The 27,101-nt window shown below is 30.9% G+C and overlaps 2 protein-coding genes across 7 annotated transcripts; one reads left to right on the forward strand and one right to left on the reverse strand.

Annotated features, from left to right (window-relative positions):
* The first annotated feature begins 1,187 nt into the window (after window positions 1-1,187).
* Window positions 1,188-8,639, forward strand: LOC109811756 (Phox (PX) domain-containing protein). Of its 2 annotated transcripts, XM_020375580.3 has the most exons (5): window positions 1,195-2,968; window positions 3,617-4,606; window positions 5,399-5,624; window positions 6,435-6,577; window positions 8,080-8,639. In XM_020375580.3, the coding sequence occupies exons 1-5, from the start codon at window positions 1,544-1,546 to the stop codon at window positions 8,365-8,367; spliced, it is 3,072 nt and encodes a 1,023-aa protein (XP_020231169.2). In that variant the 5' UTR covers window positions 1,195-1,543; the 3' UTR covers window positions 8,368-8,639. The 2 variants fall into 2 exon arrangements, with proteins under 2 accessions (XP_082932773.1, XP_020231169.2); XM_083076647.1 differs by lacking the exons at window positions 6,435-6,577; window positions 8,080-8,639 and adding an exon at window positions 6,006-6,161 and having other exon boundaries at window positions 1,188-2,968.
* Window positions 8,640-12,860: 4,221 nt separating this feature from the next.
* LOC109811771 (uncharacterized) lies at window positions 12,861-26,625 on the reverse strand. 5 transcript variants are annotated; one of them, XM_020375601.3, is made up of 10 exons: window positions 26,527-26,625; window positions 23,280-23,396; window positions 15,541-15,978; window positions 15,018-15,051; window positions 14,657-14,884; window positions 14,181-14,270; window positions 14,005-14,070; window positions 13,821-13,912; window positions 13,679-13,726; window positions 12,861-13,266 (listed from the first exon to the last, which is right to left on the reverse strand). In XM_020375601.3, the coding sequence occupies exons 3-10, from the start codon at window positions 15,912-15,914 to the stop codon at window positions 13,149-13,151; spliced, it is 1,050 nt and encodes a 349-aa protein (XP_020231190.1). In that variant the 5' UTR covers window positions 15,915-15,978; window positions 23,280-23,396; window positions 26,527-26,625; the 3' UTR covers window positions 12,861-13,148. The 5 variants fall into 5 exon arrangements, 3 of the variants coding, with proteins under 3 accessions (XP_020231190.1, XP_082932774.1, XP_020231191.1); XM_083076648.1 differs by lacking the exons at window positions 23,280-23,396; window positions 26,527-26,625 and having other exon boundaries at window positions 15,541-16,656; XR_002240865.3 differs by lacking the exons at window positions 23,280-23,396; window positions 26,527-26,625 and having other exon boundaries at window positions 13,175-13,266; window positions 14,028-14,070; window positions 15,541-16,672.
* Window positions 26,626-27,101: the final 476 nt, after the last annotated feature.

Below are 27,101 nucleotides of genomic sequence, written 5' to 3' on the forward strand. Positions count from 1 at the left end.
GCCCGGCTCTGGGCCCCTAGGTGGCGGCAAATCTTTCTTCTCAACAGTGACCCTTCCGGCGGCCACCACCTTGCCACGCGCCTTGCCCCTGGCAGACGCAGAGGATCCAGCACCACTTCCACCGGCCATGAAAAAAGAGAAGAAGCAAATAAAAAGGAAGTACCTGGTACTCCTCCTCAGAAAACAACCCTACCAAAGAAAGGACTACCAGAAACGACGACGGCGACGGAAGCGCAAAAGAGAAAGGAGGTAAAGGGAACCAAGAAAAGCTCTCGTACTCGAGAAGTCAGAAGAAAGACAGGAAAGAGGCGCGAGAAGAGAGAAAGGCTAAAACTCTCCCCGAAATTCAAAACCGACGCGACACGTGTCAGTTGAAAGGCACACCCGACGACACACTTATTACCAAACCATCATTAAAAAACCGTCACTGCCCCCAATACGTCAATCAAACGTCTCCAGAGCATGAACAGTCGCGACACGTGACGAGCCTCCAGCTAGCGTACGCGCAAAGCCACCTCTCCTCTCACGAGCCCGACCTTAACTCCTCAGCCTACGGCCTTCGGAGCTCGGGGGGCTAGTGTACTGACCGCATTTCGCACCCGGGCTCTCAGCCCAGGTTGACATTATAAGGATCATCCCGGGCACGCGTTGAACAACGTCAGCCCGGAATCCGGACAGATCACACCCGAGCCCGGAGATCTCGTCCCAGGCTAAAACCGTTCTCCAATTATACCATATTATGTCACAACGTGATCATATCATATTATATGATATCGTATCATATCATATCTTATCTCAGGCCCAAGACAACCCTAACTCACACAAAGGTATGTGCATTATATATACGAGACTCATACTCATACAAACCCTAACTTTAGCATCAGAGTCTCTTTTGCAGGTATCTCCCCCATCTCGGAGCACCAATATACCCGGCGAAGGAGACTCACCAATCTTACCCGGCAGATCAGCTCTACAACAGATTTCCGGTAAGAACAGTTATATATATAATTTATTATAAATTCTAATCACATAATAAATATTCAGTTGCAAAAATGAATGATACACTTAAATTCAATTTTTTTTGTTATTGTTGAAATATTTTAATAATATAAAATAAAATTACAAATTAAGTTGGTAGCTGAAGCTCGTATCTGTATCTATGTGCATGATGATTGCCAGATTCCCTATTTTAGAGAGACGAGCATGGGATGGGAGTAGATTGATTGATAGGTTATAGATGGTGGAATGGTAGGTAAAACGACTTGCACATAAATGATACCGGTAGATTTGATTTTGATTTTGTTTTGAATCTACTTTTCTAAGGTCTCACACCACAATACTATCTTAATTTCTTATTATTATTTAAAGACAAAAAAACAAAATCCCGATTCTCATTTTCATCTTTTTTCCATTTCCCCCTTCAATTGCATCATCGCCTTCCCCTGTGTCTCAGGGAAGCCTCTATCCACCTCTCTGCGCTTCCTTCCAGAACCTTCCAACACCTTCGCATCTTCGATCATAATCAATCGCAATTCGCGCCCTAATGAACGGCCGAGGCGAACTCGGTTCTCCGGATCCATGCGATTCCTTCCCTCCGCTACGCGTCCGCCGATCGGACGCCGCCGCCTCGCGCCACTCCTCGTGCGGCGGCGATTCCGAGTTCGAGCGCTACTGCAGCGCCAACTCCGTCATGGGAACGCCCAGCACCAGCATGAGCCTCTGCAGCGCCGTCACGCTCTTCCACGATTTCTCCGATTTGGATTTCGATAATTTCAGTTTGGGGAAAGGAGCGCAGCCGGAGCCCAATCGGAACCGGAGCCGGACCTTCAGGTACGGTTCCAGTGGTTTGGAGTTCTACGGTGATTGCAGCGACGAACTCGCCATCACCGCGCTCGATTCGTCGGAGTCCATCGCGTTTAACCGGAATGAAGAGTCCGAGGTGAACGTTGGAGAAGGTGGTGTAAAAGAGGAAAAACGAGAAGAAGAAGAAGAAGGAGAAGATGAAGAGGAAGATGACGAAGAAGAAGAGTTCTCAGAGGGTGATGATTCTATGTATAACTACGGTAGTGATGATGATGGTCGAAACGAAACGTCTTTGTCGAATATTATACATTATCGTGAGGAACCGGAAGTGAGAAACGATAACTCTTTGTTTATGAATTCTTCCGTGGCCTATGGTTCCATGGACTTGGATGATTTTTTGCTGCAAAACGGTCCCGTTTCTGTTGTGTCTGATCTGTTTCGCAATCAGCGAAAAATGAACGATGGAGTGAATTCAGGTTCTGGTCAAAAGGAGGGAGCGAAAGATGACAAGGACAATGTCACAGTTAACGAGGTTGAAGAAACAAAAGAACTTGGTTGTTCTGATGGTATAGAAGAGGTTAGGGATAGGGAAGTTGATATGCTTGCTAACCTAGGAGAAAGTTCTACCTCAATTGATTTTGGGAACAGTTTCGAAAAGCATGTTCAAGGGTCTGATGATTTGGTTAGTTGTTCTAAAACTGCTTCTGTTGCCAACGTGGATGAAGTTGATTTGGATCTTGTGGCGGAAGAAGCTACTCGGAATACGAGTTTGAATGTGAGTGGTGGTGGTAGCATGGAAAAGGGGAATGTCAATGTCAACAGTATAGAAGCTATTGCTATTAGTGATGCTCAGTGTGTAAAGTTAGAGGTGGATGATTCTATGTTCAAGCTTGATCGCAATAATGATAGCCGAATTGATGAAACTTCTTCCAATCCATCCAACTGTCCTGGGAATGTTATTGCAAAATCATCTGAGAGTCTTGAACAAGCTGTGCCACCTTTGGACAGTGGAATGAGGAAAGCATTACATCTTGGGAATGTTGATGCAAAATCATTTGAGAGTCCAGAAAAATCTGCGCCACCGTTGGACAGTGGAACGAGGAAAACATTAGAGAGCTCTTCCACTTCAACAGATCTCTTTGAAGAACGTCCTGTGGTATCCATGGTGAGAAGTGCATTCCATTGTCTTTCAACTTATCGTTTTCAATTCAGCCATCTTTAGTTATTATTGGCTACTGGAATTTTGTGAAATTTTAATTACTATGTAAACCCATAGTTTAAATTGTGGTCATAGTTGATTTATGGCTATTGTGGGCCAATATGGGACACAAGCACGGTGTGATGTAGTTGTGTTAGCTGCCATAACCAAGATGTAGTGGCTGCATCAAGTGGTGTAATCTGTGATTAGAACATTGTGTAAACCCATTGGGTTGACATTTCTTACTCTGTATTAACTAAATATGCATAATTTTCAGGAAGATTATTTTGGCTGAGTAATGAAATTATTTACTACTAATTCTGTAAGATGTATTCAATTGAAACTAGAGCTGGCATCTTGAAACAAAAAAAGAAAAAAAGAGCCTGGCATCTTGTAACCAAAAAAAGAGCCAGACATCTAAAATTATTATTATTTTTTTTTTTGAATTTTGAAAGATTGGATGTATGACTCAATTAAACTAGCATTCTCATTTTCTTATTTTTACTGTTGAGAAATGCCGTTATAGACTTGAGGTTTGAAGCAACTCATTTTTGGCTGCTCCTTTACTTAGTGGACATTGTGGTATTGGATTAAATGTTTCACTTAATATTGCAGATAGAAGACTTTGAGCTAAATGAATTCTATGACGAGGTTGTTCAGGAAATGGAAGAAATTTTACTGGAATCTGTGGATTCTCCTGGGGCCAGGCTTTCCATGGGTAACAGATTGGCTGATCGTCAATTTTCTATGCCTTCGAGAGATGGTGGGTTGACTGCTTCTACTTCTAGTACAGATGATGCTTACCTGCTAGTTCAGCGCCCAAGAAGAATAGATAGGATTGAAGTGGTAGGTGCAAGGCAGAAGAAAGGTGATGTTTCTTTCAGTGAAAGATTAGTTGGGGTGAAGGAATACACGGTGTATAAAATAAAGGTGTGGAGTGGCAAGGATCAGTGGGAGGTTGAAAGGAGATATCGTGATTTCCTTACTCTCTATCGTTGCATGAAAACCTTATTCAATGAACAAGGCTGGAAATTACCTTTGCCATGGGCTTCTGTTGAAAAGGAAACCCAGATATTTAGAAGTGCATCTCCTGATATTATTGTAAAGAGAAGTGTTCTCATTCAAGAGTGTTTACAGTCTATTCTCAGTTTCAGGTTCTCTTTAAGTCCTCCAAGAGCATTGAATTGGTTTTTGTCTGATCAAGATTCATATCCTATTTCACATGTGTCAAATGGACTAGTGTCTCAGTCTTCTTTTACAAGAGGGGAAAATATTCAAAACATTTCCAATTTAGGGAAGACAATTTCACTTATAGTTGAAATTCCACCAAACAAATCTGTGAAACAGTTGTTAGAAGCACAACATCACACCTGTGCTGGATGCCGAAAGCATTTTGATGATGGAAAAACTTTGATTTGGGATTTTGTACAGACATTTGGATGGGGGAAGCCTCGACTTTGTGAATACACTGGCCAGTTGTTTTGCTCTTCTTGCCACACAAATGAGACTGCAGTCTTGCCAGCCAGGGTTTTACATCATTGGGATTTCACTTATTATCCTGTTTCCCAGATGGCAAAATCCTATCTGGATTCTATACATGAACAGGTAAATTTAATACTAATGTTTGTCTTTTATAATAATATTGTTTTCCTTTTATGATGTTTCATAATATATTTGAAAACTTGCGTGGTTTGAGAAAGTAAGGGAAAACTATAGAAAGTGAGAAAAAGGTCTGAGAATCTCTGAATTGAATGAATAGGACTGTGTAATACAATTACAAAATTTGTGGAATCCAACAAAAATTAAAATACTGCAATTGCTCATAAGAAGACTAGTAAATCACCCTGAGTTACGGAGAGGTCATCAACCTAGTTTAACACCCTATGAAGAATTTGGGTGCATAGATTGTGTAGTTGTAGGGATTGCTAGTTTGAATGAATGCTGTTTATTTGCATTTACAATTAGCATTGGGCACATAGATTGTGAAGTGTTGCAAAATAAATACACTTATGCATGTTGATGTGTGTTAATATCTTATTGGTTCGTTACATGTTTATTAAAATTTCATGGCTTTTCTTGGTTAGTGTTGTTGCTTAATTGGCCTTTTAATATTTTCTCTTCAGTGTTAGCTGTCATTGACTTGGATTTGGATCCAATTTCCTTCCAGGAGTTCCCAAGAACTGTTCAAAGTCGAAAATAGTGCATAACTTAGGGATTGGACATGGAAATATTTGTGCTGTTCATCTACGATATGTGTTATTACTTAGTTGTGGTTGTTCATCAATCAATACACTAGATGCATGATATTTGTTTCCTTCCCATCCTTTTTCGCTTTCTTTATTTTTAAGTTATTCTTACCATTCACTTTGCGTTTTATTGATGAAATTTCTCCTGCAGCCTATGCTTTGTGTCACTGCCGTTAATCCCTTCCTTTTGTCAAAGGTCCCTGCATTACTTCATGTTATGAGTATCAGAAAAAAGATAAGTACAATGCTTCCATATGTTCGCTGCCCATTTTGGAGATCTATCAATAGAGGACTTGGAAGCAGGAGATATCTTCTTGAAAGCAATGACTTTTTTGCTCTTAGAGATTTGATTGATCTTTCCAAAGGAGTCTTTGCTGGTTAGCTTCTATTTTTGGCTTATTGTTTCTTTGTTCTTTAAATAAAAGTTCATTTCATTTAGTTCCCATTTACATGTGTTTCACTTATTTTGATGAATATGGGTTTGATGCAATGATGTCTAAAGCCCAGTTTTGATGCATGCACGGGCATGCATTATTTGCTCCTAACACTGAGATTTGTATTTGGCTAGTCAGATTTTATTACTTATTTCTTGTGTTTTTTTTTATTCCCTAATGGCACGAGTGTATTTGTCATTATGTACTTTGAATAATATATTCTTGGTGTAGCTGAATATAGATTTGTATAATTATAGGGAATAGTTGTCAATATCAGTTTTTGGATTTGGTCTGATAAATCTCTGTGTTCCCTATGGTACCCAGACATTATCGGTTCTTGAATAACTGTTTAAACAGATAGCATGGAAGGAATATGGTATTGGGATCTCAACCATGTGAGATATCAACAACAATAAGTATCTGGAAATTATTGCTCATATAAGACCTTGGGATGTGGTGTGTCAGTTTTTGACTATTTGTTACCTGCAACCCAAAATATGGAATTTCCGGCTGTTAGTCTGTGTCAAAACTGGGAATTTTCATACTCTGTAATCGAGATATTATTTTTTGGAGGTGGGCATCGTGATGAGCCTATGTAATATCTTCATGCAAATTGTGTGTTTCATTTCTCTTTTTGTTTCATGATGAGCTGCAGACTATTGATTATGCAATTTGGAGCGAAGCATTGGTTAATTTTGAAGTTGTTGCATTCCCTTTATCTAGTGTTTTTGATAAATAGCAACTTATATGCAGCACTTCCTGTGATGGTGGAAACTCTGTCGAGGAAAATCCTGGAACACATTACTGACCAATGCCTCATATGCTGTGATGTGGGAGTCCCCTGCAATGCCCGACAAGATTGCAGTGACCCATCTTCTCTCATTTTCCCATTTCAGGTTTGTACCCGTCAATAGCTAAGATTCTATAGTATATAATTTGTTAATGAAATAATAATATAACAATGAGAAAGGTAATAGTATCTTAGAACTTTAATCAGGAATCCTAATTCTCTAGGTCCACAATAGAGAAAAACGTGCAGTGTAGATCTGTTATGAATTAGATTTAGCTAAGTATACTTGCACAGAAAGAGGTTTATGGACCTCAAACATTTTATGGACAATTGATTTTTGTAAAATAAAGAGGAAAGGATGGGAGAGAAAAATGAATGGTAATGATGGAGTCTGAGATATCAGTATAAACTTGTCTGGCTGTGTATAACAACAGAGTTTTTATATAGTACAAAACAACTTGCATAGAATTGATTTGGTGCATGGAACAATTTAGGTGTACTGTGAACTTTGGAAGATATAAATTGAATTTTGATAGCCTAGTTTAAATTGTACTCGAGGCTCGATTTTCTGGTTTTTGTTGCAGTAGCCTCCCCCCCCCCCCCCCCCCCCCCCCCCAACACACACACAGACTCCTGCATTGCATTTATTTTCCACTTTTAATTTCTATGCCTCTTTATTGCCACCTTATATGAAACACACTTTAGTTCTCTGTCTAGGGTGTGTGGGCAAATCCATTAAAGGTCTGCTAGTGACACAACCAACCAACTGTAATAGAGACAAAAAGACAAATAAAAAATTAGAAAGAAAAAAAAGAAGAAAGAAAACACCATTCTGAGCTGTTGATTAATCCTGCATCACGTTTCTACTTTCTGTTTGACATTTCACAAATCCAATGAATCCTGTGTAGGCTCCAACTTGTTGACTGAAATAGGTATAAGTTGAACTATCTCTTTTAAATCTATCCATCCATATACCAGAAAATAAGGAATTGGATTCCTCCAACTGGGTGTTTTGGGGTCTTGTCTTTTAAGGACATACCAGATGTTCTGCATTAATTTTGGTACTTAAGCTCAAGTTTAATTTCAGTAGAATTTCCTGTTGTCCGGAGTTAGAATTCATAATGGACAGGACGGATCCTGAACACTATAAAAGGGGGGTTGGATTTTTTTTAATAATAGGTTTAAATAAATATTAAATTATAATCATTAAATACATTGTTATTTATCTAATTTATGAATATTATTCTTTTAATTCATAAAATTATCAACAATATAGAATATTTATCAATTTTTAATTAATCTTTTAATATAATCATATCTTTAGTATTATAAATATATTATTATAATTTTTTTCCAAAGAGCCAAGGGAGAGGAAGGGCCAAAGTCTCTGCTTACCCTCCCTTGGATTCGTCCCTGATAATGGGTGTAAAGTACATTGGTGTCAAAACTTGAAAGCCTTCCCGATGTTACAGCACAGGAATCAATCTTATTTATGCTATTCTCTAATGTCTATTCATCTCAACTTTTTATCCATTTCATTTTCGTAGTTTGGATTTATTTAACATAATGAAAAGTAGAAGTCTGAATCTGAAGGTAAATTATGAGCAGGAAGACGACATTGAAAGGTGCAAAGCTTGTGAGTTGGTTTTCCATAAGCGTTGCTTTCGAAAAGTAGCAAATTGTCCTTGTGGGGCTCAACTAAAATTGAATGAGACAAGGAGCTTAACTAACAGAGGTGGTGAAACTAGAGGAGGTTTGGACTTGTTAGGCAGGGGAGGGTTGTCACCTAGGTTCCTCTCTGGATTATTTGCCAAAGAAAAGCCGAACAAGACTAGGGAGCAGCACAAAGACGAAAATATTATTTTGATGGGTTCCTTACCCACCACTTCTTTATGATCGCTCAGTGTTTTCTCTATATCTTCCGTTCATCACTTATACATTTTATTACATCCTATTCCTAGGAATAGGATGTTCCTTCAATAATCACAATTCTCTATGTACTCTTTTTTTTGGGTTTCTCATTCTTTGTAACAAAAGTTCATGTATAGTGTTCAGTCTCGTCATTATTTTCTTTTATCTACGCTGACTATGTTCCATTCATAAATTGTATTTTTTTTTCTTCTGTAAGTGTTTATAAATAAATTTTTATTCAAATAGGGTTTATGTAACATTGGTTTAAGAGAAGAGAGCAATGCATAAGTAAAAAAGAGATAGGATCAGAGCTCACAATTCATGACCTGAATCAGTTGCGCAAGTCTCAACCTCACCACCTTTCCTATAGAGCACTTATGTGTGTCTATTGTTACTCTTTTCACTATTTTACTTTTCTTATTGGTACAGAATCATATATAACGGCTATTTTTTTAGGTGATTTTTTTGAGAGAATATTGTAATGACGTCATTGTTCATGTAGAGAAATTTTTTCTCTACTTTTTATCAAGGTTAATACATGTGATCATGGTTATCGGTCTCGAGTGATAATTCTTAATAATTACTGAGTTTATGAGATTAGTCAGTTTCACTTATACAACTCAAAAGTAAACTCATTTTTCAATTTCGAGTAATTTTGAGGAATCTTGCCCCTTTTCTTGCTAGAAGCAAAGATTGGTCTTTTTAAATTTTTTATTTGTTATTTTAAGAACTTATGTCTTGTGTAAAATTTTGTAAGATTTACTATTAAATATTGTTACTTTAATATTATAATTTGTCATTTTATTTTAATATGGAGTTGAAATGTTAAACTATTATGTAATTTATAAGTATTATAACATATTTTTTATATTAAGTAAATTCTTACGAGTTTACGATATAAGTTTACAATACGAGTTTATGAGATCTCAATAAAATTACGTAAATTCTCGAGATTGACAATTTTGCATGTGACGAGTAAAATGTTATTTGATGTAAATAGTCATGGATTATATATTTGACAAATTCAACTATTAAAATTTATCCTAGTTCATTTTATAAATTAACTTATTTAATACACTAATTAGTTCATTTTATGGGTTAATGTTGTAAAATTTTCTAATTCTAGGAATCTTAAATTCGAAGAATACAGAAATAGGAAGCTCACGGATAAGAAGAGTTTCGAGCATAAACCATCACTTAGCTACTTATATGATGTGAATCCAGCCGGGTAAAATTGAAGACTAATAAGCCCAAAATCATATGATAAAGAAGAAGGATTAATGGGCTGAAATTTAAGTAGTTTGAGCTTGAATAATTAAATAAGTTCATTATCTTATTTTTTAATGTAATTTTTGTTTTATTAATTTTATTAAATAAGTCAGATGAATTTTCAAGTTATCTAGACCAGCATTTAGTGTTTTAGGCTTAGTGGAATTTAATGAGTTAGTGGGCTGATGAGGAGTCAATTCTAGTGGATATTAAGTGTTAGTGGGAAATTAGTGCGAATTTATGTCATCTTGCCCACTAAGCTTATAAATAGGAACCATTTGTAAAAGTTTGAGAGAGAAAATGAATTATTCAGAATTTGAATATTTTTCCAATTGAGAGAATTTTCTCTCTCTAGGTTCTTAGGAACTAATTTTGATTCTTATCCTTGAATTTCCTAATTCAAAGTGACAAATCTTCCTTAACTTATCAATTTTTAGGGATTGTGGCGTTGTTCTTCAATTTCTTACCTTAATTTACATTTTTTTTTTCTTTTAATTTCTTAATTATGAGCTTTACAACCTAGATAGATCCGTAAAATGAATCCATCCATCTAGGTTCACATTATTATAGTTATCCACTCTTAATAACCCTCCACAAAAGGGAGGTTCTAACTAACTAACAAACAGGCAGTTACTCATTTCTAACAATTAACACATGTTCTTCACCTACAAATTTATTTCATAACAATTAACTTCTCATTTTAACAAATATTTAAGTTAAGATAAATTTATTTCAAAGTAAAAGAAAACCAACATAAATATTTTAAAAAATTAATATTTTAACAAGAATTAAGATAATCACATTTTCTACAATATTAAGTTAAAAACATCAACTAACAAATAATAACTATTAATTAACAAACACTTAATCTTTCCTAATCTTTTGAGAATATCAAAAGTCTGTTATATTTTTGTTGCATATTCAAACAATAAATACGTAGGATTCCTCCATAAATTACATCAAAGCAAACCAATCCAATACAATTTTCAAACAATTGTAAATAGAAGTTTTTCCATAAAGAAATAGTATTATTTTATATTCAAACAAAATCTTTAACTTATAGTCGCTTAAAATTAAGTTTTTCAGGCCATATATCATAAATATTATGTAGCTGAAAATTAATCTCTTCCCAAAATAAAAAATATCAAACTGAGTTTTATCATTTTAAATTAAAAAAAATGTTGGAGATTGTGTACGACCACCAAAGCATCTCGGTCAAAACCGGTGTTAAAATACTGGTTGAACCGGTTCTATTTAAAAAGTTTTTTTTTAAAATTTTTAAAATTTAACTTAAAATATTTTAATAAAATTAAATATGCATAATTTAAAAATTATAAATTAGAATAAAATATTTTTATCAATTATATTTAATAAAATTTTATAATTTATATTATATTAATTTGATATATATATTTTTTATTTTAGATATAAACTTATCATTATTAATGAACATTGTTATATTTTACTAAAATTTAAACTTATATATTAAAATTATATCATTTAGAATTTTACCTATATATTGAATGCTAAGAACATATAAATAAATTTTAATTTTTAGTGTTATAAATTATTATATTATATTTATTTAATATAATTTTGTATTAATAATAATAATAATTATTATTATTATTATTATTATTAATATCAATTTGAATACAATTTAACTATAGTTGAACTATTGAACTTTAAGATAATGTCATGACTGATTTAATGACTGATCCAATTTTAAAATATTACAAAAGATAATATAAATTTATACTCGAAAAATTATATAGCATCATAAGTAATTTATAAAATTTTACATATAGTGTTAAATTATTATATAAAATAAATAAATAAGTTAGCAAGAATTTCTCTTGTTATTTTTTGTTAAAAAAATAATTTTAACTCTAGAATGAGCCTTTTTCATATTTTACATCGAGTATGATACTTCTTTTAATGTGGTAAATGGGGGGCCAAACCTCTTTCGGCCTTGATCTTACCCTTTTTATTTGAGGTTGTGTGAGTTGTGGGCTTTAAACCTCTCCATTAAATGAAAAAAAAAATGAAACTTTTATGGGAGGTGGGATAAGTTGGTTGCGGATCATTGACCAAATTGACAACTTGAACATGAATATGAATATTAGACATTATAAATAAGTGTAAATGAATGATGTAGCTATTAGTTGAATGAAATTGTGATTAGTAAATCAATAGATAGTCTTGGTCTTATTAAAAATATTTGTGTAAGTGAATACCTCACTTTTTAATTAACAAGGATAAAAAAGTTTGTAGTTGGAATGATAGTAAAAATATTGGTGGCAGTTATTTGGAGTATTTTATGTGCAAGAAAGGGATGAAATTATTTCAATTCTTTTTTGGTTCGTCTCTGGAGTATCCACCGTCGATAGCAGTGACTAATCTCCTCGTTACGATGGAGACACCTCAAAGGGTGGGATAGCTGGCCCCAAGATTTAACGCGGCTGCATACACAAGGTAGGATTTGAACCCCCTGATCTTGCTTAAACGTGGATCAACTAATAACCCCATAACTCCCATAAAAAAACTCATAACTATTTCAATTCTTCATTAAAAGTGTTTGTTTTAAATCGATATAATTTTTAAAGAAGAAATATAAATGAACCATTGTGTTTTTAAATGAAAGGGTAAATCCCTTCTCAATTTTCTCTATAAATATGTTTTAACTCATAAGGTAGTTACTTTTTTCTAACATACACATATATTTACTCATCAAGTTTGAGATAAAAAAAGAGATTATATCATATAATTAAAGATATTTTAAGAGCATTCAAAGGCATTTTAATAGATTGCAAAATTATTTTAGAAGACTCGAGAACTGCTTATAAAAATAAAATAAAATCTCAAAGAGCTTGAAGAACAATGGCTTTAAGAACTAAGTTACCAATTTACCAGGAACCTTGTCGCATTATTTTTGGTGTTCCAATTCATGCAACTATAATTCTATTTATTATTCACGATGAGAGAATTATTTAATCACGACTTATGGAAATTTTTAACATTATGTACCCATCTTGCTTAACATTTTTACATGACTCAAGTTGTTATGTTATTTTCAATACTTTTATTTTAATGAAAAGAAAAGTTTCTAAAAGGTGAAAAGTGGTCCCGCTTGAGAGTGACAGAGAGTCCTTATCAATACTCTTATTAACTTATCAAAATCATAATGCGCCCAAGAGTAAGACAGATAATTATTGATATTTAAGAATTCACACTAATTTATAATCCGAGTGCTTAATCAGATTAATTTTGAAGAATTCGTCGTTAATTACATTGCAAGCTCTTTGACAATTGACAAGTATTAACAGAATGTAAGAGCTAAATTTTACATGCTAATGGGGAAAAAAATACATATATTCCTATTTATTTGTTGAGTATTTGAATTCTTATTGCTAAATAGTATTATTTAACATTTTTTTTTCTCTTCCTTCTTTCTATGACAATGAGAAGATCAAAGGTAGTTTAGAACTAAGCTGAATTCATCTAACACATTGATACGAGTCTGGATACCGTGTTGACAAGACATAATGTTTCAGCTTCATTAACAAAGCGAAAATTCCATAGCATGGAATCTGCAATAATGCCACCGCAAAGTACCTACACATCAATTTCAAAGCATTGAAAAAAAGAAGAAGAAGAAATCAGCAAATCAATTCTAATAATTTATAAGAATCAGGTATCTTAAAAGCTAGTATAGAACAAGAACTAGAGCAATTTCGGAGCTTCTTAAAAGTGTTTTTAATAAAGAACAATAAAAAATAATTAAAATAAATTTTTCTATAAGCTAAAATTAAGACTTATTTAAAATTATGCATAAATTACAATAAGATTTTGAAAAAGTTAATAAGAAATTTTTTTTAAAATTAATTTATGTTTAAGTTAATTTTAATTTATAAAAAAAACTTATTTTTTTATTAATATATTTTTCTCTTTTAAAAATGTTTATAGATAAACTTTAAAAAATTAAGCAGTTTCTTAGAATTTAATGGAAAAGAGATAAATTTGGTACCATAATGGAGCATACGAGGATGACAAGTCAAGAAATGGATACGGCCACCTGTTTTTTCCAGAGAAGAAACTTACATTAGACAATGATGTCTTCATAGTAGTTAAAGCCAAACTAAAAATAGTGTCAGTCAAAGACTTTATACCAGAGATTAATGCAAGCATGAACAATCCACTGGAAAATCACATATGTGACTGTCCATAGGCAAAAGTATCCTATTCTGAACCAAGGGAATCTCTGAAGATGAATGAAAAAATAAAGGGTAAGAATTTTCTGATGCATAAGAATTGGAAGTGGACAAATAAATGGAATCAAATGCAGAAACTCACCAGACAATTTAAAGCTGTATCACCTATAAGGAAAACTGCATTGATTGAGTGCATAATGACTATCAACTGCCACAGGAGAATATACATATCGTTAGGTGCTATGTTGCTTAATTATGTGATAGAAAGTTACAGGAGAAAATTTGTTGGTGGTCAATGGGGTCATAAATTATACTTACAAAATTTAGATTGTAATCTTTGATGGTTAGAAATGGAACAATTATGAACCAAAATACACAATCAGTGAGCATGACAGCACCGGCATTAATCTGTTCACATGTGAAGAAACAAAGATCAATTATGTGGTAAATAGAAAGTAGAGACATGCAACAAAGTACTCTATCTGTTTCTAAACTTTGGTTCTTTTAGCTTTGTTTCAAAACTTCGATTCTTCTAAGATTCCAATATATCTCCATGTAATCTTTTTCAATTATACCTTCAAATGTAATTCAATAATTAATACTAGTTTAAGTGGAGCATTAATGTAATTTTTTATTAGAGAAGTAATCAACGAGAGTAATTTAGTTTAAATGTTTCTTATTCTGTGTGTAAAAAACTAAAAAAAAAACAAAGTTTTGAATCGGAAGGAGTATAAAAGTGCAATGTATTATGAACTGAACTCATCACAATGATCTATGAAAATTGAGAAGTGTACCTGGAATATTATTTGAAAAATGTAACCCCAAATGCCTGCATGTTGGCGAACAAGAACTTCTTCTGGGGCTCCCTGGCTTTTCTCATGGTATGAAGGACTAGAGCTTTGTGGGAGGGCAGAAGCATTATTCATTCCTTGCTCTGCATCTCCATCCACATTATCAACCTTATCCCCAGTTGCTTTCTTGTGATGTTGGTAACATCCATAAATGGAGAGCAAAGATCCCAGCTGCAACATCAAGCACACAAGGACAAGTTTATATAATATGTTACATACTAAATGATAGACAAGAGTAACATAACCACAGGAAAAAAAAAAAAAAAAAAAAAAAAAAAAAAAGATATGGGGTATTTATACTTACCCCAAAATAAATGGTGATTGAAGTGAAAGTCCACCTGTTTCACAAACCATTGAAAATAATTATGTTAACTCACAATCAAATGCCAAAAAGAAAGCTAAGAACATAGCTAACTAACGCAGTTTGAGTTGAAACATGCCTAATCTAATCTGATGGCAGTGCCAAAGGGTTTGACATTTGTGTTTCTTACTTAAGGATTGAAGTTTGATCCTTGATTTGGATATGGGATTCTGACCAGAGGTACTACTTTATGACCGACTTGATGAGAATAAGTTATACTTTCTTGTGAAACCAAAAAAAATAAAAATCTGACGGTAGTTGCTTATATTGGCTTCATAAATCAGGTAAGATAAATACTTTCTTAGAAGGAGTGTTTATTCCGACTCCTAACTACTTAAACTCACAAGTGATTGGCGAACTCTGATTAAAACATAATAGCCTTCAAATTTTGTGTTTATGTTCCATCGAACAGGAACCAACATAGAAAATATGAGAAGGATTTTCTCAACAAGGGAAGAAAACTTACTGAGTGTAATAGTGGAAAATGCTTCCTCCATCAACAGCTGCATTGATTATGAGAAGCACCAAAAGCACAATAAATGCCACAACCCTGAAAGCCATGAGCCATGCAGGGTGAACTCCTTTCAGGCAAGGCCTCCAAGTTTCATCCTCATACAAAGTTGCTGAAGTTTCTTCTTGTGTGTCCCTGCTTCCACTTCTTGCTGGTTTCCTCAAACTTTCATACTTCCATATAAGCAATGATGACAAGATGAGTGAAACCAGAATCCATATGGCACAAAGCAAAACTCTCCAATTGAGCCAGTAACTCTGTTGGTTTGTCTTAGCAGTCATAATTGGCTGCCATGAGTCCTTGTGAGGGTCTGTTAGGAAACTCATCATGGACTTACTTTACCTTCTTCTGAGACTTCTCAATGTTAAGTTGGGGTGGTGTTGTTTCCACTTCCTAGATTATTACAAAATGTAAAAGAGAAATGTTGAAAAAAAAACACTGTTGAAGAATGAATGAACAAATTTAACCCAAACAAATGAAGCTATTTCTTCTATTGATCTCTCAGAAACAAAAACACCCAGAAAGGAAAGGTGGAAACTTTGAAAAGGGTCTAATGGAATCAGAGCCCTGTGAGGGCTCTGAACTAAAACTCATGAAAATTCAAAAAATGAACCACAAGAATTGAAGAGAGCCATTTCATGCGATCAAAACGAACAAAACAAGACTTCGATGGGAAAACACTCATGGGTTTCACATGCATCTAAAAAATATGAACAGGTGCATAAACTTTGGACCATCAAGAACCAAAAAGTTGGAATTCTTGACCCATTTTGACCACATTAATCGCTTGGATTACGTAGAGATTCCAAACTTAAGTGAATTTTTTGGCAAAAGAAAGATACACCGACGGTTTTAATAGTGCATCAATCAACTTATAAAGGGGAAAAAATAAAAGGAGCAAGACTCCTTAACAAGGAAAAAAGGTTGAAACTTGCAAGGGAAAGCAAGACAATGTGTATGTGTACGAGAAGAGAAGATGCTTTGCTTCTTTGCTTTTGTATGTAGGAAAAAAGGTTACAGATAGGGAAAGAAAAGAATGGTGCTTTGAGCACAAGCTTCTTCTCTTGTGTTTTCTTTAGTTATTAAATTTAACTTATTATTATTATCATGTGAAAATATGGTTGAACTTTTGATCTACATAATATATACCCATGCAAATGGTAAGTTAATTCAAAGACAAGACATGCATGTTGGTTGTGGGGTTTTCTAGGATTACCAATCTTGTTTTTACTTTTTAATTTTTATATATATAATTATATGAGAAAGAGGAAAGGGACAAGGCGCAATTTAAATTTTGGATTTTGTATTGGAATGCTTGTTGTGAGATGGTTCATATGTGTAATCCAAGAACAAGAACAGGTGTCTTGTGTGAGTCCTTGGTTGCTGTTAAAGGAGGAAAGTGCTTAACTAACTCAGAAGGAGATGACAGGGACACATAAAAAGAAGGGTAAATAACATATGATACTATGAAAAGTTGTATGGTGCATTAGAATGTAGGAAACTAAACATTAGTAGGATCATGACTTGAACAATTTGGAATATGATGATTGATTTGGACATTTCATCAAACTTGGCATATGTGTTAGATTTTTTTAAAAAAAATTTATCATATCAATGATAATTAGAGCTTTTTATTCTCTAATATGTTCTGAGATATTCTCACAGCTTTATCTTTGTTGTGTCGATTATGTAACTATTTTTCATTCAAAGTTTAGTCCATTTTAAAAAATTTACCCTACTTTACGTGTCTTATGGAAATCAATGTGTGTTGAACTTGATTATTTTAAAATAAGAAGGGGCATTTTATTATATTTAGTAATAAAAATAATATTTTTCCAATAAAAAATATTACAATGAAGATAATAAATCCATTTTGAAATGCTAGTTCCACAACGACTATAGTGATTGATAAATACATCAAGTATGTATCTATTATTGCTAGTACCAACACATTTTAGGATTCTTAATTGATTAATTTAAATGATTTTAGATTATGGAATACAAAAGTATTTGAATCTACACTGAGATAGAAGCAAAGCTTAAAAAAAAAAAGAATTATCTACTCTTAACCATCAAAGAGGACATGCGGTGATTAAATTTATATAATGAAACATTTAGAAGTGAATTATATTCTTTAAAATGCACTTGATGGGTGTGTTACAACTGTCCCAACATAGAAAGGAAGAGTTGGGAGAATGAATGAAGGATGTAAAAAGAGTAGTAGTCATGGAAGCATAATGGGAATGAAGGAATGAGATTGTTGATGCTTTGGGGTCACGAAATGGGGTCCACTTTTTGAGACCACCTTGAGTTGTTGGAAATGGAGCAATAGTGACATTTGAATCATATATGATTGATTTTTTTTTTGGTTTTGTCGCAGGAGTGAGATAACTAACCCTAAGATTTAACGTGGTTGCATACACAAAGTAGGATTTAATTCGAATTCCTGACCTTGCTTAAGCGTGAATCAACCCCTACCGTTGAACCACACGTTTTAGTTTTTTGAATCATAGATGATAGATGCATGACTGTGAGTCCAACCAAATGCAAATGGCCACATAAGCCAACACGACTACAACTCACGCGTCACAACAACTACATAACCACGCTTTCTTAATTTCCTTTTCCCCCTTTTTTATCCTTAAAAACACGTAATCTTCTTTCTCAAGAGATTAAAGCTACAATACAACAATTCTTTGTTACAAGTAAAATTGTTGAATTCAATCTCTTTAAACAAACTTTCAACTTTCCACAGCCATGTTATCAGAAAAACGTAATTAAAATAAGAAATCTCTTTAATAAATATAAATTAAGTTTGACAAAATTAGTAAATATTGTGTTTTTTTATTCATCAAAATTACAAAAATATATCGGTGTATACTGTTAATGACACACGTTACTCAATCATGTTTCTTTTATATAAAAAGGAATGTTCATTTTGATTATTGTAATCTAATTTTATTTTTAATTTTTTAATATCATGTCACTCGTTTAGTTGATGATGAGATTTTTTGATAATCGTTGATTTACTACAATTATAAAACCTGAACTTCTAGCTATTTTGCACGATTTGGAATGACTTTTTTTTTTCTTTTATCATATTTGAAAGAAAGAAGTTACTGTATTGATTGACTAGTCAAACATGATTTATCTTGTGATAATTTATTTATATTGTGGGAAAAGTGTTCTCCACCCCTTAGTCATTTAATTTTGGCCGACAAAGTAGGTGTAACTTTTTGTAAAATCTTAATTTTTTTTCTTAATATTTTTTAATGATAAAAAAAAATTCTCCAATTCTTTTTCTCTATCCTTTTCAAAGAAGCACGTACCCCATGGTTATCAACCACTCTTTATCCAAATATTAGCCACTAAAAGTGCAATATTGCATAGGAAAATTTAGATGTAGTGTATTATTTGGTATTTCTTATGTTAAAATTAATATTTTTTTCATTATTTTAACTAATAAAGATTGCCATTGTTCATGTGTTTGATTACCTTAAAAAAATGTGTTTAATCAGTGAAAAAGAGAAAAGAAGAAAAGAGGAAAAAGAAGATTTTTTTATTTATAATTTACTTCATTTATTTTAAAATTTTGGAAATAAAAAAATGAAAATAAGAAAGTTACAATATTTCTTCTTCTTCTTCTTCTTTTTTACTCTCAATATATTGGAAGAATTTAGAGAGAGAAAAAAAATGGTTCATAAATTTTAAACTTTCTCACTAAATTACCGATTTAACTATTTTTTTCATAATTAATATTTATAAAAACAAAATGATATATTAGTTGTATTTTCTCCCGTCCCCTTGTGAACTAAGTAAAGCTACTTCGTTCTTCTTCCATAAAAATGAATCAAACTAAGGTACCTTATTTTTCTTACCTTTTCCTTTCTCATCTCTTTTTACAAAACCAAATAAATTATAAAAGTTAACATGCTAAGCAAAACTTAAGTTTTAATTTAAGAACAACATTAAAAAATTGAATATAAGTTGTTTAATTTACTTTTGGTCGTTGAAAATTGAAAAGAGAGGTAACTATATTTGTTTTCTTCTTTTTTTACTTTTGGTAGTTGAAAAAAATGAAAAAAGAGATAATTGTTTGTGTACATAAAATTTTGTGATAAAACATCTGTTGGATTTTGGAGTTGGTAGCTATGATGACTGATGAGACCCACGTCCCACAAAAAAAATACAATTTACATAAAATATAATATTTTAATAAAAAAAAGTAGTATTACTTTAGCTGTTATTTCATATTTGGATAACAATGAATGATTTCCTCATTATTAATTAACACCATGTAATATTTTTTTACATCCATCTTCAACTTATTGTCATGATTCATGAACTATTATTAAAACTGTAATCAGTCCAAATGTTGTCAGATCCAAATCTAACTTTTACAGGACAGTTACTTAGTAATAACAATTTTAGCAACACGTGATGATAAATACAGGCAAGGAGAAGATAGAGTTAAAGGAATTTAAATTACATTAGTATTAACATTTTTTTTTTTACAATTATCAACTAAAAAATCAATCATTCATTTATATAATCATTCATCTTTGATTCAAGAATAAGAGCAAATCTTTTATCTGGTGATCATTTATATTTTTTAATACCCACTTAAATGTTTGTTAATTGGATACAGAAAAAGACAACAAATAATGGCGGCTAAATTGCTTTTTTATTATTTTAATTCTGAATATGTAATTTTGGTTTTTTAGTTTTTTTTAATGCAATTTTATCTTCCAGCTTTAAAATTTGTGATTTTGATCCGACTCCTAAGTGTATGTTCGCAAACATGTTTATAATGAGACAAACAAAATTTTACTAAAGTATTCATTAGATAGAATTGAATAATCAAATTGATTTTATAAGTGTAGTTTTCATAAAATGAACTGATTTGATGAACCAATCCATGTAAAAATGAATTGGATAATAAATTGATTTTATAAAGTAGTTCAATTTAATTTTTTTTAAAATGATCAATTTTTTTTAATATGATTAGATCGATCATATATCAATTTGAATTAGTTTAAATATTTTGCACACCTTTAAATTTCACATATTCTCCAAAGTAACTTTTGGTTGTTTTCGCATTTAATTAATTTTTTTTTACGTTAAATGGTAACCCAAACACACCATAAATATACTTATGTTAATAGTTCAAATTAAAAAAAAAAATGTTCTAATGCAAAATGTGAGAATTCAACCATATTTTGTAGTCATATTATTACACGCATGTAACATATTACTTCGAATATTATGAGTAAATGCATTACATATGTGCAAATTTAATGATCAGATCAAAATTGATAAATTTTTTTTTAAAATTGTTACATAATGTGTGATGCCTATGATTGTAGGAGCACTTTTAGGTAAAATCTATGAACATCTTTAATGAGAATTACTCATGAGTTGTTTAACAATAAAATATTTTTTAGTATTTTACATTCAATTTTGGGTTGTTTAAAATTAAAGAGTTACTTATAGAAAGAATATGAAATATTGAAGGGAAAAAATATTTATAAGTTAATTTTTTTTTACTAAGAACTTGCATTAGTGTAAAAGTTAAATAAATTGCCTAAATTTAATGTATCATGAATGGACTCCCCTTAAAGAGATAAAGCCGATTGTTTATTGAATGAAGTGCATGATAGCTAAAAATTGGTGATCAAATTGAGGATATATTAAAAACTAATTAGAAATAAAAAAAAAATGCAATTCATTTAATAATAGTTGTAGTTGGCTTTCAATTTCCAAAGTGGTCCTACTAACATGCAAAGAGTAAAATGGAATCTGGCTTCACCCTTGGAATTGAACAAAAGTGAAGAAGAAGGGCTAAATTAAGATCACCCGCGGGGAACATAATTAATTTGAATGAATATTCCCCACAATTTATGGCTTTTAACATTGACTTTTTACTCATCAATAAGTAAGTTCTAATCAAAGGACAGAAAAATAAAAGCCACCACTAACCAAATCACAGTTTAGTTATTACTGAATATATATACGCCAAAGCTTTCAAGGGCACCAAAGACATGATTGTTATTTGTGAATAATTATCTATATTAGAGAAGCCCATGGTACTTATTTTACACTAATAATAATAAGCTTGTTAGTAGCTAAACATAATTTTTATGTTTTGGATTGGATAAGCTTGGTGAGATAAAAAAAGAAAAAGGTTTGAGTAGGGATATCTTAGCAATCACATAAACCTAAAGCACATTATTAATTAACGTGAGACATTCTTTGTTAAATTTTTTGGAGCTTTTCTTATCATTTTCATTCTAATTCTAGTTTTCAAAATACAATTAGTCCTTTACGTTGAATTTTCGCATTTTCTTTTTCATTCATTCAATTAACCTTTCATGGAAAACTATTGGTTTTAAATAAAATGATATGAACTATTGTAAAAACTCGGGTTCTACATATATACGGAGATTAAATTTATAATTTATATATATATACACACATGTATATATTATTAATACTATGGGTTCTAAATAAAATGTTATTAATTATGATTTTGAAAAGTTTATCTTTATATGCAATAATTCTTATTATTATAATATCGTTGACATTACTTTTATAATTGATCCTTTATAATGATGATTAGACATTGTCTTCTAACTTTTCTGTTCTCCAAATATAAATCTAAACCATTTATGTCATAAAAGTTATTACAAATTTTTTTTTCAAACCATATATTTAGATATGATTTTTCTTCAATACTAAATAAAGTAATAAAGGGTGGGATTTTTTTTGGCAAATGAAAGAAAAATAATTCTACTAGCTAGTTACTCGGAAATTAAGCAAGAGGAAGAGTGACCCCTGACCTTACTTAAGCATGGATCAACCCTTACCGGTGAACCACACGCTTGGGGTTTTATCTATATGTTTTATGTTGATACTTATTTTTAAAATAAACTTCTTAACAAAAGAAATAATTGAGATTAATAGAAATGCTAGAAGTTAAAAACTAAAACATATAATTCATCTTTTCATTTTCCAGTATAAGGGAAGATTATCTTCTCATCACAACTATAAAAAAAAAAAAAAAAAACAAATTCATCTATATATTTGGTCGTCATGTAATTGTATTGTTCTCTTCTTTTTCAATAAACTTTTGAAAAATAAAAGAAAAGGTGAGACTATGATGTAAAAAAAAAAAAGGATCTCAAGGTTTGGTTTACAATGATTTAATCAACTTACTCTTTAGTCGGTAGTTTAATGTTATAATTATGGCTAAAGAATGATAATAAATAAAAAATTAAATATGTTTTTAACTCCTTAAATTAAGGTAAATTTATTTTTAATTTCTTAAATTTAAAATTAATTTTTTTTTAAAATTTTATTTTAATCTTCATACTCAATTTTTTATAGAGAATGTGTCAAATATTATTACATAAAATCTATTTATTAATGTCTCTATAAGCAAAAATATAATATTAAACTCTTAGGATTTTAATCTTCATACTCAATTTTTTAAAAAAAATCTTTTTTTAATCTTCATATTCAATTTATAACATTCAATTTGTCGATACATTATTAGTAACTTGAAATATTAAAATAAAATTTTAAAAAATTACAAGATTAAAAAAATAATATTAAGTTTAAGAGATAAAAAATAAATATATTTTAAATTTTAGGATTAAAAATATATTTAAATTTAAATAAAAACAAATAAATACCTGTTTGAAATTGAGATGGAGATAGTCTCACCCTAAGGTCTTAGGCTAATGTTGGTTGCTGCAATGCTGAATTGGTCCTCACATTATCTGGGACCATTACTTCACACCGATTTTTATCTGAGATTTCATAAGGATCAAATGTTAGCAATATTTTTTGGAAGAATCATTCTTTATCATATCCATATATATATATATATATATATATATATATATATATATATATATATATATATATTTTTTTTTTTTTTTTTTCGTCCCTGGAGTATCCAGGGCCGATAGCGGTGACTAATCTCATCGCTACAAGATTTAACGCAGCTGCATACACAAGACAGGATTCGAACCCCTGACATTGCTTAAGCGTGGATCAACTCCTACCGCTGACATATCCATATATATAATAGAGTGGTTATGTGTGATTAATAAAATATACAGTATAAGGATACGTAGTTCATAATCTTTGTTCAATGACATCCGTGGAATGAATCAATCAATCTTCCCAAATATATACGCACTCTATCCCTATTGTTACTATTAGTATTAGCAGGAGAAAACAAACATTTTGTGACTCAATATCAAAGAATTTTGAGAAAAGATGGTTGGATGAGAAAACAAGGGAAATTTGATATGTAATGTTGTTGTTATTATTATTATTTTTTAATGTTAAGTAAGTGATTTTATAAATTATAAAACGTGTGGCATGGATTGAGAATATAGGTGTATAAATAATTAAAAATGAAAGCTAAATGAAAGTTGCTAAAAGAATTATTATCTTTATATAGAATAATATATTATGAGGATATAAGATTAGAGTGATAAAGAGGAAATGCATTCAAATCCCGTCAGCTTATATAATAAGTAATTATTGATATTTGTGAATAAAAAAGTGTAAATTATGATTAATTTAGGTTTTAGAGTATTCTTAGAAGAATATTTTCCATCCCATCAAAAGCAGCAAATAATAATAAAATCACCGTGCCAAAACCACATGGAGCTTCCCATATAAATCATTAATCGTGCATTTTATTTTTCCGGAGTGTATATAAGTTATTTACGAAATATTGTAAAATACTTTTATATTAGTATTTAATCATAAATTATATATAATAATTTTATTAAATTTTTAATAAATAACTAAAAAAATTATGCCAACACCGAATTTTTATTAGTTGCCTGAATAAAATAGTGCACATAAACTTCTTCAAGTTTTGAAAGTTACATATCCTCATTTATTAGTAGTTGCCTTTACATATACTAATTAAATTATTTTTATTTATTAATTCTCCACATTACTATTAGGGATAGCATTACGGCTCCATAAGAGTGAGTAATAATTTATCCCGTATCTATTCCATAATCGTGTAGATATTTATTTAACAAGTACCTATAAATTATATAAATATTTGTGAACATTCATGGATATTTATGAATTATTTTAAAAATTAAAAAAAATATTATAAATAACTTTAACTATATATTTAATATTAAGTATATTAAAATATTATAGATAAATAATTGATATTGAATTTTAAACTTGTAATTAGTGATAACTTTTCTTGAAATATTAAAATAATATAAAAAAAATATAAGATAAAAATATAAATATTTAAGTAATATTATTTAATAGATACTCGCAAATATGGATATTACCATACCCGACCTCATTCCATTTATAAATGGATAAAAAAAAATATTTGTACCCATTATCCACAAGTATCCATTTAGATTACTCATTTATTATTAGTGATAAATTATAAATATTTACTGATATGAATATTTTTATCATCCCTAATTATTATTTTAACTATTTAAATTAGTCTTAATTACTCGACTACAAATAAAAGTATAATTAAAAAAGTTACATAAAAATAATCAAAACTAAAGTTTTGAAACAAAGATAAAAAGAAACACAATTTTGAAATGCATAAAATATCCATTTTAAAGTTGGGCTAGAGCTCGACAAATACATATTTCCATTGTCATATTTAATTGTCATGACTACTTGATTGATAAAGAGTCCATTTAGTTACAAACTTAGAATTATTTTTTGAGATTTTTTTTTATAAAATATTCCTTATTTTATGAAAGTTCTCAAAAGTATTTTTTAAATTATATTCAAACATATCCAAAATTTGAAACAAGTAAATAAGATAATATTGCTATAATTAATAATCGGATCAATGGAAATCATATTCTGTAAAGAAAAATTACTTATAAAGTAATATATAGTCTGATATAAATTAAACGACACCGTTATAATTATATACATTATTCTATAAAGTTTATTGCATCATAAAAAGAAGAAAAGTGAGAAGAGATAGAAAAATAGTTGTCAGAAAGTTTTGCTATCAAGTCATCAATTTCATGACTTCTCACTTAAGGAATTAAAAACATGTTTAGTTCACTTTCACACAAATAATTGATTAATTACTAATTTATTTAAGAGTGTGTTTGCTTTTGTGTTGAAAAAGCATGTATAAGTAATTTCACATAAGGTACCTGGTGAAAGAGTCAGAAATTATCTGTATATCTTCAGTGAACGTTCATTCATTTTTGGAGAACGCAAAACCAAACACTCACTAACACGTTTAGTATTTACAAAGTGGCTTCTATATATATTATGGGGTTTATAACGTGAAGTTGAGGACCCTGAAAAACCTAGATTAAATTATCCATGTTCAGTTTCACCAAAAGAAAGAAAAATAGAGGATTTGACCCACATTTCATTGCATTTTATTATTGACTCAGTAAGTCATGGACTTTAAGTCTTTAAATTTATTCTACTTTCTCCATGTATATACCAAGAAAGTCCAAAATAAATTTTAAAAAATGGATTGTAGTTGATATATAGTGAAACATATAAAAGGTAAAAAGGACCTTTCCTGCCCTAAAGTTGAACATATATTGAGCTAATAAAAAGTAAAAAATGAAGATTAAGATGTTTCAGCTTCTGTTTATTAATTTGTGATTCGAAATGATATTTTAAAAGCGGTTTAAATCGAAAGAGTTTATCTGTTTATATGTTAAAATAAAAGCACTTTTAAAGCCTATATATAAATGTAATTTAAAAAACTTGAATAAGTCATATATACCTACTAACCCAATTAAAAGAACTTTTTATCATAAGTATGAAATACTGCTATTGAAAATTTGGCTTTTGTTTTGTTCCAAAATTCATATCAAACGATCATATTATGAAGAAATTAATCATCTGCATGCACAAACTTTTTTGGGATAGAAAGACTCATACCTTTCATTTCGCCCGGAGGTATGTAATTAACAGAAAGAAAATTCTTTATGTAACTGAATGACGTGAGAGATGAACACAATTAAGGTTTAATTTATAAGATTATGAAGAGTGATGTGTTTGTATGAATTATTGAACGTAAGAACTGGAACATCCAAATTGCGATGCTTTGTGTGAGGAGTGGAAAAAGATAGAATGTTGTGAACGTAAAAGACTCCACAAAGATGCCGTATGTATACAATGTTGCTTCACTCATCTTTAGCAACTTTTCAAACCAATCTCATCTTCACTTGTTTCCCATGTTCTTTTAGGGTTGATTTGCTTCATTCATGATAACAAATTCAACACAATGATATTTAATTTATATGCTCTTTTTGCTTGTTATGGAAAAGTTAATGTGAATTCGATTTTCGCAACCCATTAAGTGCATGTTTGGATTAGCTTTTGAAACATGATTCTACATTCTCTCTCCACGTTAGATATCAATTTTACGTGGAAGCAAAAAATTTTTGCTTCAAGCAAACGTGAAAATTCACGTTAGAGTTAAAAACCAAACATGCACTAAGGTTAGAATAGAC

The sequence above is a fragment of the Cajanus cajan genome, chromosome 6 (genome assembly GCF_000230855.2).
Source record: "Cajanus cajan strain Asha chromosome 6, NIPB_CcT2T_4, whole genome shotgun sequence".
Classification (NCBI taxonomy): Eukaryota; Viridiplantae; Streptophyta; class Magnoliopsida; order Fabales; family Fabaceae; genus Cajanus; species Cajanus cajan.